General features: G+C 40.6%; 1 protein-coding gene across 3 annotated transcripts in view; it reads right to left on the bottom strand.

Annotated features, from left to right (window-relative positions):
* Positions 1 to 7,986, bottom strand: part of SEH1L (SEH1 like nucleoporin) — a 30,585-nt gene extending 22,599 nt beyond the window's left edge. The window contains exons 1-3 of one of the 3 annotated variants that reach the window (XM_026006000.2): positions 7,724 to 7,986; positions 3,961 to 4,011; positions 1,791 to 1,937 (exon numbers count right to left, since the gene is read on the bottom strand). In XM_026006000.2, coding sequence (XP_025861785.2) covers positions 1,791 to 1,937; positions 3,961 to 4,011; positions 7,724 to 7,834 — 309 coding nt within the window. In that variant the 5' untranslated portion in view covers positions 7,835 to 7,986. The remainder of the gene's footprint in view (positions 1 to 1,790; positions 1,938 to 3,960; positions 4,012 to 7,723) is intronic. The other 2 variants (XM_026005998.2, XM_026005999.2) reach the window with 2 other exon arrangements.
* Positions 7,987 to 15,160: the final 7,174 nt, after the last annotated feature.

Genomic DNA, 15,160 nt, shown 5'->3' on the forward strand with positions numbered 1-15,160 from the left:
ATGCAAGTTCCCTGCCCCTGCCCCTAATGCAATGAATAAAAGTTTCCTGTACTAACCCCATGCAAGACAGTACTTTGGAAGCTATCTCTTTGTCTACTTACTTATAATAAATAATAAAAAGCTTTTTGTTTTCAATACTTCTTGTGTTGTGTTCAATTTGATGTACCCTAGGTGACAAATCCCTTGAATTCGGTTACAGCATTATTTACAATAGCTAAAAGGTAGGAACAATCCAACAGTCTATCTACAAATAAATGGCTAAACAAAATGTGGGATATACACATAATGGAATGTTATTCAGCCACAATAGGAATGAAATTGGTATATGTAACAACATGGATTGACCTTGAAAACATTTTGCCTAGTGAAATATGCCAGATACACAAGGACAAATACTGTATGATTCCACTTATGAGGTACCTAGAGCAGTCAAACTGATAAAGTAGAATAGAGGTTACCAGGTATTGGGGGAATGGAAGGAGGAGGTACTATTTAATGGTAAAGAGCTTCTGTTGGGAATGATGAGAAGTTTTGATATAGATATTGGTGACAGCATTGTGAATGTAATGAATGCCTCTCAACTGTACACTTGCAGTTACACAATAAATATGTACATTCTACATTTTCTAAAATGCAGCAGAAAAAAAATAGTAGTATTGACAACATGCAAGCTTTAGTATTGGGAGAAAGGAGGAGAGGACTATTAGGAACAGAGAAGAAAACACCCTTAAAAAGGGTGTATTTATACCCTTAAAAAAGCAGAGAATATATCTAGGATACAGAAAAAATTCCTAATAGTGGTTGCCTCTAGAAAGCAGGCCAAAGGGAGGAAGTTATCACCGTATACATTCATTTGCACCTTCTGCATTTCATACCTTGCACCTACTCTAACAAAGAGGGGGAAAAAAAAGAAAACATTGGAATGAGTCTTAAAGATAATCTAGTTCAATTCTCTCACTTTATAAACAAGGAACATGACTAATACACTACACTCTTGTTAAAATTCAAACATCCAATTGGGAGAGAGCTAGAACAGCAGAAGCAAAGAGTATATAAGAAAGCAAAGGTAACCACAAAAGAGAAAAAGCAATTTTTTAATGGCTTTTCAGAAGGGACTCACTGGGGGATCCCTGGGTGGTGCAGCAGTTTACCACCTGCCTTTGGCCCAGGACACGATCCTGGAGACCAGGGATCAAGTCCCACATCGGGCTCCCTGCATGGAGCCTGCTTCTCCCTCTGCCTGTGTCTCTGCCTCTCTCTCTATCATGAATAAATAAAATCTTGAAAAAATTAAAAAAAAAAAAAAAGAAGGCACTCACTGTATGACAAAGCAAATACTGAAGATTCATCATAAAAGTTATAATTAAACAATGCCATGAGTGCTCCTGAGTACCATTTCAGGCCCGAGACAAAATTAAATTTACATGGGACGCCTGGGTGGCTCAGTCAGTGGTTGAGAGTCTGCCTTTGGCTCAGGGCATAATCCCTGGTCCTGGGATCCAGTCCCGCATCAGGTCCCCTTCAGGGAGCCTGCTTCTCCCTCTGCCTATGTCTCTGCCTCTCTCTCTCTGTGTCTCTCATGAATAAATAAATAAAATCTTTTTTAAAAAATTAAACAAGTAGGAGAAAAACATAGAAGAGAAAAAATGGAACTAGTAAATATAAAGATGTTACCACTGTTCTCATCAAGTGCCTGAAGCATTCTTGGAAAGTGATGCTCCTGGGATGTTCATGCACTCCTCCCCCCCACTCTACCCTCCCAACTCCCAGAAAACCAACAAATGTCTCACCCAATGACTCTGTCCTCGCAGTTTATCATTTGATTCTCCTACTATTTCTTCCCACACAGCAGCTGTTCGGTCAAAAGAACAAGAAGCCAAAACCTGTCCAAATTCAGGATGGGCCCACGTCACACGCCACACAGATCCACTATGTGTCTGAGGAATTATAAAAAAAACAAACAAACCTGACTTTACATTTCACACATATAAAGTTTTACTTGAGTAAACAGTACAGATATTTTTACTTCAATAAGAACAGAAAGCTATTCAATTTCACGTTTAAATAAAAAGGTAAGTTCCAGAAATCTTTAACTTTTAGATAGGATTGTGGCCCTTCTAGAGTCAAATTCTTCTAACATTTTACTAATGAAGAAAAATCCAGCTGGATAAAGCTGACCTCTTCCAACACTAACTTCTTCAGAGTTTATCCTAACCAGGGTTTAAAAAGAAGATCTACCAGTTCATCATTTTTGTTTTTACTTGCAAATTCTCTCGACAGGAAACAGCCACCTGATAAAATAAATAAGACTAATCAAAATTATTTGCTTCAAAAGCCTAATAAATAGAACCTGTAGCAATAAAACAATGATTCTGATACTTGGCTAGACAATGGACTATTCTAGGAAAAGAGGCAATGAATGATCAAACTTAGAAAAGCCCAAATCCTTGTATTCTGAGAAAATATTTTAAAGCTCAGTACCATTACCTTTAATATTTGAAAACTGTCAAATTACTATTCAACTCTTCATGTTGACCAAAAAAGCAAAGAACAGATAGGTCTTAAAGCAATTCACATCCACAGAATTTCATTTGTACTTTCCAGTAAAGACACAACATGACAATAGCATCAGTCCATCAATAATGTTGATAAAGTTTGTTTTACACTATTGTATATCTAACACTTTTACACTCAACAATCTCAGGACACTTTCATAATCGTGTAATTTCTACATGGTAAATTATGTCATCCAAAGGCAAACTTTGCACCCTTATTTTTTATCCTCTATTTTGTCTAGTCTTTTTTGTTTCACTTTTAATTCTTATACAGGCTATTAGGTAAAAAATGCACTAGAGTGGCGCGATTTTATTAATTATTAGATTTCCAATAAAGCGCAATCTAACTAAAGACATAAAGATTACACAGAGATGTTCATCAAAATAAAAAGGAAATCAGTTATCAGTTGAACAGAACAGGGTATATTGACTGGTATACTTATGTTTTACTGCTATACTCATGTTTTTTTAAGAGACTTTAAAATCCACCAAAGTATTTCCGGGGACACCTGGGTGGCTCAGCAGTTGAGCGTCTGCCTTTGGCTAAGGGTGTAATCCCGGGGTTCCGGGATCGAGTCCCAAAGCAGGCTCTCTGCATGGAGCCTGCTTCTTCTCTCTCTTCCTGTGTGTCTGTCTGTCTCTGTGTTGTCTCTCATGAATAAATAAATTTTTAAAATCTTAAAAAAAAAAAAAAAAGTATTTCTGAAATAAGCTGCTAAACTGAAAAGCAAGAAATAGGGGTTTCCTTTCAGAGTGATGTAGTTTTGGAATAGAGTTGATGGTAAACACTGTAATGTAGTAAGTGCTATTAATTGTTTATAAAAGATCAAACTACTGATACACACAACATAAAGGAACCTCAAGGAAAAGGAAAGTAGCCAACCATAAATAACTACATATTGTAGAATTCCACTTATATACAATGTCTAGAAAAGGTAAAACTACAGAGAAAGAAAATAGTTCAGTGGTGCTAGGGCTAGGTAAAATTCTACCTGAGTAATGCAGTTTTTAAAAAAGAAATAGAACCTGTACCAAACATCACAACTATTAAAAATATGCAGAATAGCTCAGTCAGTTAAGAGTCTTACTCTTGATCTCAGCTCGGGTCTTTATCTCAGGAAAGTGAATTCAAGCCCTGTATTAGGGCTTAAAAAATATATACATGTTCAAAGAAAAAAAATAATACCAAGATACTAAAAATAGTTATATTAGAATGCTAGAGAACTGCACATTTTCCTACTCTCAAATTTTCTTAAGTATATTTTTGTTACTTTAATAGTTAAAAAATATTTTAGGAAAAGAAGTATGCATTTTATAATTTTCTCAGAGATGAAGAGCAAGTCAATGATGCCATCAAATAGTGAACATCTCAATTTTTTAAAAAAAGTACTGTAAAAATACTAACCTTCCAGCTAGCAGTACAATGCCAATCTCCACTTTCACTTTTATCCCAGACCTATAAGAAAATAAGATATATTTTATACAAAATATTCCTACAAACATGAAAAAATTAATATGGAATCAGTATTAGGGCAAAAGAAGTGAACATAAATTCACAAAACAACACATCCAGTAAGTAAATATTCATTCATTCAGAGACTTGAGAACCTGGTGAGTGCCAGAAATCAGGCCAAGCATTGAGGGCGTCAAGGATCTCTGCTCTAATAGGTAACAAAGACAAATACAGTTGCAGTCAAGTCTTCTTATTGTAGTAGTAGTGTTTTACAATGTTGCTGTAAAAATTGAATCAGCAAGTAAGGAACACTGCTCCCAGCCAAGGGAAAAATACAAGGTGAGATTCACAGGAGCCTATGGTCACAAGATATCTGTCAATCAATGTACCTGTTTAAAGACACCTTTTAAGTGTACATTATAGATTCATTAACGCTGGAATAACAGCAACTCCTGTCCGAATGAAGTTTTCCTAACACATACATTTTCCCCGTGAAGCATATCACAGCCTTCTTGCACATAAGAACACTAAGCAGCACTAACTTGGGGACAATTTTAGACGGTGAAATCAACAAATAAAAATGTGAAAAATGCAGCACAAAATAGACAATGAAAAGGATACTTGTTTACAGAATGAAAGCCCAAATAAGAAAGCAGCATCACTCTGTTTAACCTCAGCTTGGAAAATGTACATCAGGCGACCTCAATTTTTTGCTACTCTGCTCATGTCAACAAATAACTGTGAGAACTGATTTTGAGGTTATAAATAAATTGTAGAGTGCAGGTAAATTCACAAATACAGAATTTGCTAATAATGAGGACCAACTGTATATGTAATAAACAAAAGCAAAATTGAATCTTAACCACCAACAAAAAAATATACATTAAAATAATGAGACATTTTAACTACTTAAAGAATGTAGTGATAAACTCCTCAAAAAACTAAAAATAGGATTACCACATGATCCAGCAATCCCACTTCTGGGTATATATCCAAAAGAGAGTTGAAAGCAGGGTCTCAAAGAAGTATTTGTACGCTCACAGTCTTAGCAAAATTACCCACAATACCAAAAACCTAGAAGCAAGGCGGGGTGGGGGGGTAACTGGGTGACAGGCACTGAGGAGGGCAACTTCATGGGATAAGCACTGGGTGTTACACTGTATGTTGGCAAATCGACTTCAATTAAAAACAAAACAAAACAAAACAAAAAAAAAAACAAAACCTAGAACCAACCCAAGTCCACTGAAAGATAAGCAAAATTTAAAAAGTATTTATAATACATATAATGGAATATTCAGCCTTAAAAAGGAAGAAAATTCTAACACGTTTCAACATGTGCAAACTTCAAAGACCCCATGCTAAGTGAAATAAGCCAGCCACAAAAAAGACAACTACTGTATGATTCCACTTACATAAGATCCCTAGTGTAGTCAAATTTATAGAGACTGAAAGAAGGATGTTGGTTGCCAGGGGGTGATGACAGGGAGAATGGGTACAGAGTTTCAGTCTTGCAAAACGAAAAGGTCCTGTACATAGAATGGTGGGGATAGTTGCACAGACATGAATGTACTCAATACCACATAACTATACACTTAAACACGGTCACGATAGTAAATTATGTGTATTTTACTACAAAATTATTTAAGATTTTATTTATTCATGATATACATATATACATAGAGAGAGAGAGAGAGAGAGAGAGGCAGGCAGAGACACAGGCAGAAGGAGAAGCAGGCTCCATCGAGGGAGCCTGACAGGGGACTCGATCCCAGGACTCCAGGATCACGCCCCTGGCCAAAGGCAGGCACTGAACAGCTGAGCCACCCAGGGATCCCCTTTACCACAAAATTAAAGAAAAAAATGTTAATAATGGCTAACATGGATAATGACCCTATTAACTGGCAGTGTAAAATAGTATAACCTTGGAAAAGGCAATCTGGCAATTATTCACAAAAGCTTTTAAAATATTCACTAATTTCTCTACTTGAATGAGGTTAAAGAAATCCTTCAAAACACATGAAAAGCTAAAATAATGAAGATTTTCGGTGCAATGCTACTTCAGACAGACAAAACCTACAAATCGAAAGATTAAAAGACTCCATAATAAATGGATAAGGAAAAAAATGTTTGGCTTATTCACTTCACAGACATTAATGCAATATTCGACAAGTAAATGAATATATAAACAAAATGTGTACACATACAAAATATTGAATCTTTTTTTTTAATAAAATTTTTTTTTTTTTTTTTTTTTTTTAATTTATGATAGTCACAGAGAGAGAGAGAGAGAGGCAGAGACACAGGCGGAGGGAGAAGCAGGCTCCATGCACCGGGAGCCCGACGTGGGACTCGATTCCGGGTCTCCAGGATCGCGCCCTGGGCCAAAGGCAGGCGCCAAACCGCTGCGCCACCCAGGGATCCCCAAAATATTCAATCTTAACGAAATTAAGATACATGCTACCTTGAAAACATCTTGATAAGTGTAATGAACCACTAACAAAAGAATAAATATTGGATGGTTACATTTATATGAGCTACCAAGCAGTGAAATTTATAAAGAAAGAGGATTAGAAGTGACTAGCGGCTGGGGGTTGTGGGGAAGGAGTTTAAGTTCCAGAGATGTATAGTGGCGATGACAGCACAACGTGATGCTGTGCTAACTATGGCGTATTAAGATGATTAGTTTACCACAATTTCAAAAGACTTAAGTGATTTTAAACCTTTTAGAAAGAATCACAACGCTACAGTTATTCCATAGATTTGGCAACACTATTTTTCAGAAGAAAACAGCGGATGACGGTGCTTCTTTACTTAGGGAGAGAGTGAGCCAAAGCACTGACGCCCAAGTGCAGCGGGGCGGGGCGGGGCGGGGCGGGGCGGGTCAGGACCCCGAGAGCCGGGATGCGGGGTGCGCGCTCCGCCCGAGCCGCCCAGGCCCCGGAAGCTAGCTGTCGGTAGTGAGGCTCTCCGAGGGAATCAGCGCTATCCGACTCGTCTGAGAAACACAGGTGGTCTAAACTGTCCTTCAGATCGTGTGATCTCCAAGTCCTCGAGGACGCACATCATCCACACTCCGGCTTCCGTCTTCAAGTCCATTATCATTTTCCCTAATATGTGCAGTTCCTACATCCAGAAAGAGCAGGGTACAGACACCGACACTCCACTTTCTCAATCGCGAGTGGAGACCGTCACCGGATATACATGGGTTCACGTTCCTTCCATCGCGAAGAGAGCTGAGCTCCCTCCCTAAGCACAAGACGACCATCCCCCAAACAGGGGCAAGGCGAGCTAACCGCACGGCGGGCCGCAGGGCAAGGTCCGCCAGCCGAAGCGGCGCGCGGTAGAGGCTCGGCCGGCGACGCCACGGCGCTCCCGCCCTCCGGGAGCCGAGCCTGCGCCCGGAACAAGGCGCCCAAGGCCCAGCGGCGGGGGCGCGCACGTGGCGACGACGCCCGCCCTCCCCCTCCGCGCAGGCGCGGGGCCACGTGCCTTCGCCCCGGGGTGTCTGTGACCCCACAATACGCGGACAAGGATGGCGGACGACGCCCGCCGCCCGCCCGCCGTGGGCTCCAGACGTCGGGCCCAGCGGCGCACCTCAAAATGGGGAAGGGAGGAGTCCCCTCTCCAAGCGCCGCTCCCTCCGCTCTAACCGCCAGGTGTGCACGCTCTCCCAACCCCCCTTCCGAGCTCGCCCCGCCCCAAGCCTCGCGCACACCTTGACGCTCTGGTCGCTGGAGCAGGTAGCCATCCGTCGCCCATGGAAGTCGAAAGAGACATCGTGGATGAGATCTTTATGGTCCGCCGCAATGCTGCGCGCCACAAACATGGCTTCCGACAGGGCCCGTCTCTTCCGCCGGCCCCGCCCACCTCCGAAGAGGGCGGACGCGGGCGGCGTCCGGACCGCAGCCCACCCGGACCCCGCGGCTGCCGGGGCGCGCACTGCACCGCGCCAGCTGCCCGCGCGCCGCCGCGCTCGCCCCGCCCCCTGCCCTTCACGCCCGGAGACGCGACGGCGACTGCGCATGCGCTTCCCGGGAGCGCGTCGCAGCGGGAGGGCCCGGCTCTCGGCTGAGTGGGCGTTGCTGTTGCTGTAATGAAGACGGGGAGAATTTGTTGTTGAAATATAACAGGGCGAGATCCGGGACTCCCGAGATCGAGTCCCGCGTCGGGCTCCCGGCATGGAGCCTGCTTCTCCCTCTGCCTGTGTCTCTGTCCCTCTCTCTCTCTCTCTGTCTATAATGAATAAATAAATAGAATCTTTAAAGGTTTAAAAAAAAAAAAGAAATATAACCGGGAAAGCGAGAAAAACGGAGAAACCATCCACAGTTCCTGGGCCCCGAGTCAGTATAGGTCAATGTCCAATCCCCACCCCGGGACACGGGCGGGCTTGAAAACGGAAGGGAGGGCAGCCCCGGTGGCGCAGCGGTTTAGCGCCGCCTGCAGCCCGGGGTGTGATCCTGGAGACCCGGGATCGAGTCCCGCGCGGCCCCCTGCATGGAGCCTGCTTCTCCCTCTGCCTGTGTCTCTGCCTCTCTTTCTCTGTGTCTTCCATGAATAAATAAATAAATCTTAAAAAAAAAAAAAAAGTTCTTCGTGAATAAGAAAGTCACCCAGGAGAATGGCAGGATCCAGAATGAACTGGAAAACTCGGGAGTGCGGAGCCAGAGTTCTCAGTAAGAAGTAAGTCAAACACCCAGAACCCTGGGAAGCAGCCAGTGGAAAGGAGCCCTCCAATCAAAGGTTCTGTCAGGCCCGGGAAGTAGAGGCGTACAGGTTTCCCTGGCCTGTCAGAAAGTAGAGGTTCTGATAAAACCTTTCCTAAGCTCAAATGGCATAAAAGAAGCAATTACCGTAAGTTTCCATGGAAACTTTTTCTGAGCTGCCCCAGACCCAACAAATGAATTCTCTTAAGCTCTTCTGATACCTTCATGTTAATGGATGCACAAAATAACCTAAGGTGCAGATGCTCACAGGGGTCAGAGCCCTGAGGGCTTGATATTCAGATGCCTTATATTTCCCAGGAAAGGAGCTCTGCGGTGCAACTGATGCCCAGGGTTACTGCTGCGTCTGTAACAGCTAGCTGCAGAACACACACGGAATGCTATTTTCACTTTTCACCTCTTTCTGTAACAGTAAAAATCTGTATATTTTTTTTTCTGTTAGCAAAAACGAGTACTGATGTAGGTCTTGCATAAAAGCAAGGTGGTGTAACATGAACTTTAGAAAAACAAGGGATACCAGTATTCTGCAGAGTTTAGAGATTCAGGTATTTCGGGTTACAGGCGTTCCAGAGGGTTTAGTGACAAAATTAGGATGGGAAACGGTGGAATATTAGGTCAAGGGAATGAAAATAGAAAAATAAATAAATAAATAAACCTCCAAAAACGTTTTATATTTTGGATTATGGCCAGAAATGAGAAATGACAAGAATGTGGGGCATGGTGAAATTAGCAGGCTAAAAAGTTTTCAAAATAATTAGTCCCGGCTATCCCCTGATGAATTGCACGGAAACCTGCAAAAGTAGGTGGAGAAATGACTTAGCCTTTCTGGGAATTTCATTACTTGCCTTTTTTTTTTTTTTTAAACTACAAATGGTAAGACGTTGCATGCTCAGGTGGCTCAGTTGGTTAAGCATCCAGCTTGTTTTTGGCTCAGATAATGATCTGTGAGATCGAGCCCCATGTAGGGCTCAGTGCTGAGCATGGAGCCTGCTTAAGATTCTCTCTCTGCCCTTCTTCCCCCACAACCCTCCTTCTCTAAAAAAGAGAGAAGAGAGAAAGAGATACTATTGGTACTTTGACAGGCCCCAAATCTTTGAGTTGCAAGTGTGATTACGAATAACAACTGTAACTGCTTTAAGGTCAAAGACACTCATTTCCAAAAAAACATACTTTCTACAAATTCCAATCAATTTAGAAAAGCTCTAAAACTTTATTTTTTTAAGTTTTATGTAAATAAGCTCTGCATTTAGTGTGGGGCTCAAACTCACTACTCCAAGATCAGGAGTTGTAGGAGCCAGCCAAGTGCCCCTAAAAGCTCTAAAACTTTAAAATATGTTTTAAATTAAAAGAACTTTTTAAAGTTCAGAGACAGGATTACCCAGGTGGCTCAGTGGTTGAGCATCTACCTTTGGCTCAGGGCATGATCCCAGGGTCCTGGAATGGAGTCCTGCAATCAGCTCCCTGCAGGGAGCCTGCTTCTCCCTCTTTCTATATCTCTCCCTCTCTGTGTCTCTCGTGAATAAATAAAATCTTAAAAAAAATAAAGTTCAGAGACAGTAAACAGATTAATATTTTCCAGGTTGAATAGGTGAAGTACAGAGGATTTTTTTTCAATACTTTGTTAGAGCAGTTTTAGGTTCACAGTAAAATTGAGCAGGAAATAAAGAGTTCTCATATACAAGCCTCCTCTAGCCCACACACAGCATCCCCCACTATCAATTGCTAGCAACACAGTGGTATAGTTTTTGCAACTGATGAACCTGTGTTGACTCATCATCCTATCACCCAGAGTCTATAGTTTACTTTGGGGTTAATGCTGGGTATTGTACACGCTATGTGCTTTGACAAATGCTTGGTGACATATACCCACAACTTTAGTATCATACAGAATAGTTTCACTGACTTACAAATTCTCTGTGCTTTGCCTATTCATCCCACTTCCCACCCCCTCCCCCATCCCTTACAATGACCTGTCATTCATTGTTACCAAATATTTTCTTTTCCAGAATATTGTAAAGTTGGAATCATATATAGCTTTTTCAGATCATCTTTTTTCACTTAGTAATACACATTTAGGTTTCCTCCCTGTCTTTTCAGGGCTTGATAGCTCATTTTTTTAGCACCAAATAGTATTTTTTTAATTGATGTATAGCAGACGTTTTAAAAAAATTTTGAAGTATCATTGAAGTGCTGAATTCCATTGTCTAGATATACTGCAGTTTATCAATCCATTCACCTATTGAAGGGCATGTTGCCTGTGTCCAAGTTTTGCCAAGTATGAATTAAGCTGCTGGAAATATCCATGTCCAGGTTTTATGTGGACATAAATTTTCAAGTCTTTGGATATATACTAAGGACTGTGATTGAGGTGTTATATGGTAAGAGTATGTTTATTTTTATTTTTATTTTTTTTAAGATTTTATTTATTTACTCAGAGACACACACACACACACAGAGGAGAGACACAGGCAAAGGAAGAAGCAGGCCTCATGCAGGGAGCCTGACATAGGACTCAATCCCAGGTCTCCAGGATCACGCCCTGGGCTGAAGGTGGCGCTAAACTGCCAAGCCACCCGGGCTGCCTGTATGTTTAGTTTTATAAGAAACCACCAAACTGTCTTCCAAACTGGCTATAACATTTTGCATCCACGCCAGTAGTGAATAAGAGTTCTTATTGTTCCACATCATCACCAGCATTTGGTGTTGTGTTTTAGATTTTCATCATTTGAATAGGTGTGTAGTGGCATCTCATTATTGTTTTAATTTCCATTTCCTGATGACATACAATATGGAGCATCTTTTCTTATTTGCTGTCTGTATATCTTTGATGAAGTGCCCAAGGCTTTTGCCTCCTCTTCTACACCAGGTTTTTGTTTTATTTCTGAGTTTTAAGAATTCTTTGTATATTTTAGATAATAGTACTTTATCAGATGTCTCTTTTGCAAATATGTTCTCCCATTTTGTGACTTCTCACTCTGTTGGCCATTTCTTACATGATTATTATGAGACTATTTATTACAAGAAATATTTGAAAATACAAGTTTATATAGAGTAAAAAGTTAAAGTTCCCTGTTACAAAAAAAAGAAAGTTCCCTTTTACCCCACAATCTAATCTTCCTGCCCAAAGAATGTGATTGTTACTCTGTTACCTTTTCACACATTTTCTATAGATTTACAGAACATAATATATATATATATGTACCTAGTATCAGAAAGTTTGGGTTTTTGAAAATAAATTTGCAAATACTATACCATTTTTTGCATTTTAAAAAATATCCAATATGTCTTGAAGATCTTTCTACATGGCCCCAGTTCATTTTTTCAGTCTTGTTACCTTTGCAGTCCAAAACATGGATGAATTGTGGTTTATTTAACCATTTTCCTGCTAATGTACTAACATGTGAAGATCACCATAGCAAGTTCATGTAAGTTTAATTATATGTGCTGATTTATAGTTCCAAAGTTTTTCTTCATATAGTTGTACATGTTTCTCTTAAGTGTATTAAATCTTTTCACAGTTTTCTTTTTTTTTTAAGATTTTATTTATTTATTTGAGAAAGAGAGATAGCAACAGAGATAGTGAGAGAGAGCAGGAGTGGGGAGGAGAGGGAGAAGAAGGCTTCCCACTGAGCAGGGAGTCTGCTGTGAGACTCAATGCAGGGCCTGATCCCAGTACCCTGGGATCATGACCTGAGCCGGAGGCCATGCTTAATCTACTGAGCCACCCAAGGACCCCTTAACAGTTTTAAGAAACTGTTGTGAATGGTTTTTTTTTTTTTTTTTTGGCAGAGAGAACTCTTCTTTTCTATATTGTTTATAAGAAAGCTATTTAATTCTATATGATTACTTTTTGAAAGATTTATTCACTTATTTGACAGAGAGAGTGGAGAAAGGGGCATAGAGAGAAAATATCCAAGCGGACTTCCACTGAGCACAGATCCTGATGCAGGGTTCCATGAGATCAGGACCTGAGCCAAAACCAAGAGTCAGATGCCCCATCAACTGAACCACCCAGGCACACCTAAATTTTGTATGCTTATTTTGTATTCTCTTATTGGGCCTCTAGTTCAATTAGCTTCTACATTGAATTTCTTGGGTACATAGGTTAAAAAAAATCATATAAGTGCAAATACTGAGGTATAGATACTTTGTATCAGTATTCAATCACAAAAACAGTATCCATTCAAGTTATTTGAAACAGGGAACTCAACACAGGAAAACGGTTATAAATATCTTGGAAGCATAAATTAAGAGCAAAAAGGGAACCCAGAGATTAATAACTGTAGGAAACTGTTCTCACTCTTAGAGCAGGAAATATGAAGGAGAAAATAGAGCCGACCATCACTGGTTGAGCATCTGCCTTCAGCTCAGGGTGTGATCCCCAACCGGGGATCGAGTCCCATATCGGGCTCCCTGCATGGAGCTTGCTTCTCCCTCTGCATGTGTCTCTGCCTCTTTCTCTCTGTGTCTTTCATGAATAAATAATGAAATCTAAAAAAAAAAAAAAACAGTGAAGAAAGGTTTTAAGTTCACACTAATGGTGGTTGGTGAATCAGGTCTAGGAAGATCAACTCTCATAAACAGCCTTTTCCTGACTGATCTTTACATGGAAAGAATCATACCTGGAGCCACAGAGAAAATTTAAAGAACTGTCCAGATTGAGGCTTTGTCTGTGGAAATTGAGGATCAAGGGGTCAAGCGGCACCTGACAGTGGTAGACACACCCAGCTACGGGGATGCCATTCACTACAGGGATTGTTTTAAGAAAATTATCTCCTACATTGATGTACATTTGAATGGTGTCTGCACGAACAGGCGGCACATCATCTATAACAGGGTGGACTGCTGCTTTTACTTTATCTCACCCTAGATACTAATACACTAATAGTGTATTAGTAATACACTATTGTAATACACTTCAACACGGCACTTTCAGCAAAAGACAGATCTACTAATCAGAACATCACCAAAGAAACAAGGGCCTTGAATGATGGATTTCACAGATACATGCAGAACTTTCCATCTGAATGCAAATGAATACACATTCTTCTCAAGTGCACATGGAACTTTCTCCAGAATTGACCACATGCTACGTCACAAATCTGGTCTCAACTGATACCAAAAGATTAGGATTGTCCCCTGCATATTTTCAGACCACAATGCTTTGAAACTTGAACTCAATCACAAGAAGAAATTTGGAAAAAACTCAAATACGTCAAGGTTAAAGAGCATTTACCAGAAGATGAATGGGTCAACCAGGAAATTAGAGAAGAATTAAAAAGATTCATGGAAACTAATGAAAATGAAGATACAACCGTTAAAAATCTTTGGGATACAGCAAAAGCAGTCCTAAGAGGGAAATACATCACAATACAAGGCTCCCTCAAAAAACTGGAAAAGACTCAAACACACAAGCTAACCTTGCACCTAAAGGAATTGGAGAAAGAACAGGAAATAAAACCTACACCAGGCAGAAGGGAGATAAGAAAGATTTGAACAGAACTCAATGAAATAGAGACCAGAAGAACTGTAGAACAGATCAACAAAACCAGGAAGTGGTTCTTTAAAAGAATTAATAAGATAGACAAACCCTTAGCCAGTCTTATTAAAAAGAAAAAGACTAAAATCAATAAAACCACGAATGAAAGAGGAGAGAACACAACCAATACCAAGGAAATACAAATGATTTTAAAAATGTATTATGAGCATCTATATGCCAAGAAATTAGGCTATCTAGAAAATATGGATGCATTTCTGGAAGACCACAAATTACCAAAACTGGAACAGGAAGAAATAGAAAACCTGAACAGGCAATAACCAGCAAGTAAATTGAAGCAGTCATCAAAAACCTCCCAAGACACAAAGTCCAGGGCTAGATGGCTTCCTAGGGGAATTCTATCAAATGTTTGAAGAAGAAATAATACCTACTCTATTCAAGCTGTTTTGAAGGATAGAAAGGGATGGAATACTTCCAAACTCGTTCTATGAAGCCGGCATCACCTTGATTCCAAAACCAGGCAAAGACCCAACCAAGAAGGAAATTATAGACCAATATCCTTGATGAACATGGGTGCAAAAATTCTCACCAAGATGCTAGCCAATAGAATCCAACAGTACATTAAGAAGATTATGCACCACGACCAAGTGGGATTTATCCCCAGGATGCAAGGTTGGTTCAAAACTTTAAAACAATCGACAAGGGCAGCCCAGGTGGCTCAGCCCTCTTCCACTGTTGGTGGGAATGTGAACTGGTGCAGCCACTCTGGAAAACTGTGTGGAGGTTCCTCAAAGAGTTAAAATTAGAGCTACCCTACAACCCAGCAATTGCACTGCTGGGGATTTACCCCAAAGATACAGAAGCAGTGAAATGCCAAGACACCTGCACCCCAATGTTTATAGCAGCAATGTCTGCAACAGCCAAACTGTGGAAG

This window comes from Vulpes vulpes, chromosome 13 (assembly GCF_048418805.1).
Source record: "Vulpes vulpes isolate BD-2025 chromosome 13, VulVul3, whole genome shotgun sequence".
NCBI lineage: Eukaryota > Metazoa > Chordata > Mammalia > Carnivora > Canidae > Vulpes > Vulpes vulpes.